This window comes from Monopterus albus, unplaced genomic scaffold, assembly GCF_001952655.1.
Source record: "Monopterus albus unplaced genomic scaffold, M_albus_1.0 scaffold7466.1, whole genome shotgun sequence".
Lineage (NCBI taxonomy): Eukaryota > Metazoa > Chordata > Actinopteri > Synbranchiformes > Synbranchidae > Monopterus > Monopterus albus.
The window spans coordinates 1-574 of record NW_018135319.1 but is presented as its reverse complement, the minus strand read 5'-3'; the positions used below and the strand labels follow the sequence as shown (position 1 = coordinate 574).

At 50.2% G+C, this 574-nt stretch overlaps 1 protein-coding gene across 1 annotated transcript; it reads left to right on the top strand.

Moving 5' to 3' along the window:
* Positions 1 to 4: 4 nt before the first annotated feature.
* LOC109954369 (heat shock cognate 71 kDa protein-like) lies at positions 5 to 569 on the top strand (the record flags this gene model as incomplete). The annotated part of the gene is made up of 2 exons (XM_020589725.1): positions 5 to 233; positions 388 to 569. Coding segments are annotated over 2 exons (411 nt in total), but the record flags the coding sequence as incomplete, so codon positions are not given.
* Positions 570 to 574: the final 5 nt, after the last annotated feature.

The following is a 574-nucleotide window of genomic DNA, read 5'->3' as shown; positions in this document are numbered from 1 at the left end:
CATCACCAGGGCTCGCTTTGAGGAGCTCAACGCTGACCTCTTCCGTGGCACCCTGGACCCTGTGGAGAAGTCTCTCCGTGACGCCAAGATGGATAAAGGGCAGATTCATGACATTGTGTTGGTTGGCGGCTCCACCCGTATCCCCAAGATCCAGAAACTGCTGCAGGATTTCTTCAATGGAAAGGAGCTCAACAAGAGTATCAATCCAGATGAAGCTGTGGCTTATGGAGCTGGTAGGTGTCTTCAAATGGTAGCGCACGCACGGTTGTGTCTTTGACCCTTTTTACGTGGTTTTGTAGTGCGATCAGCATGTGTAACACCTAGCAATCATGACCTGAACTACAGTGTTTTAACTTTCACTGGTTCCAACCTGCTCTGTATTTACAGCTGTCCAGGCTGCCATCCTGTCTGGTGACAAATCTGAAAATGTGCAGGACTTGCTGCTTCTGGATGTCACTCCTCTGTCCCTGGGTATTGAGACCGCTGGTGGTGTCATGACAGTCTTGATCAAACGTAACACCACCATTCCTACCAAGCAGACTCAGACCTTCACCACCTACTCTGACAACCAGCC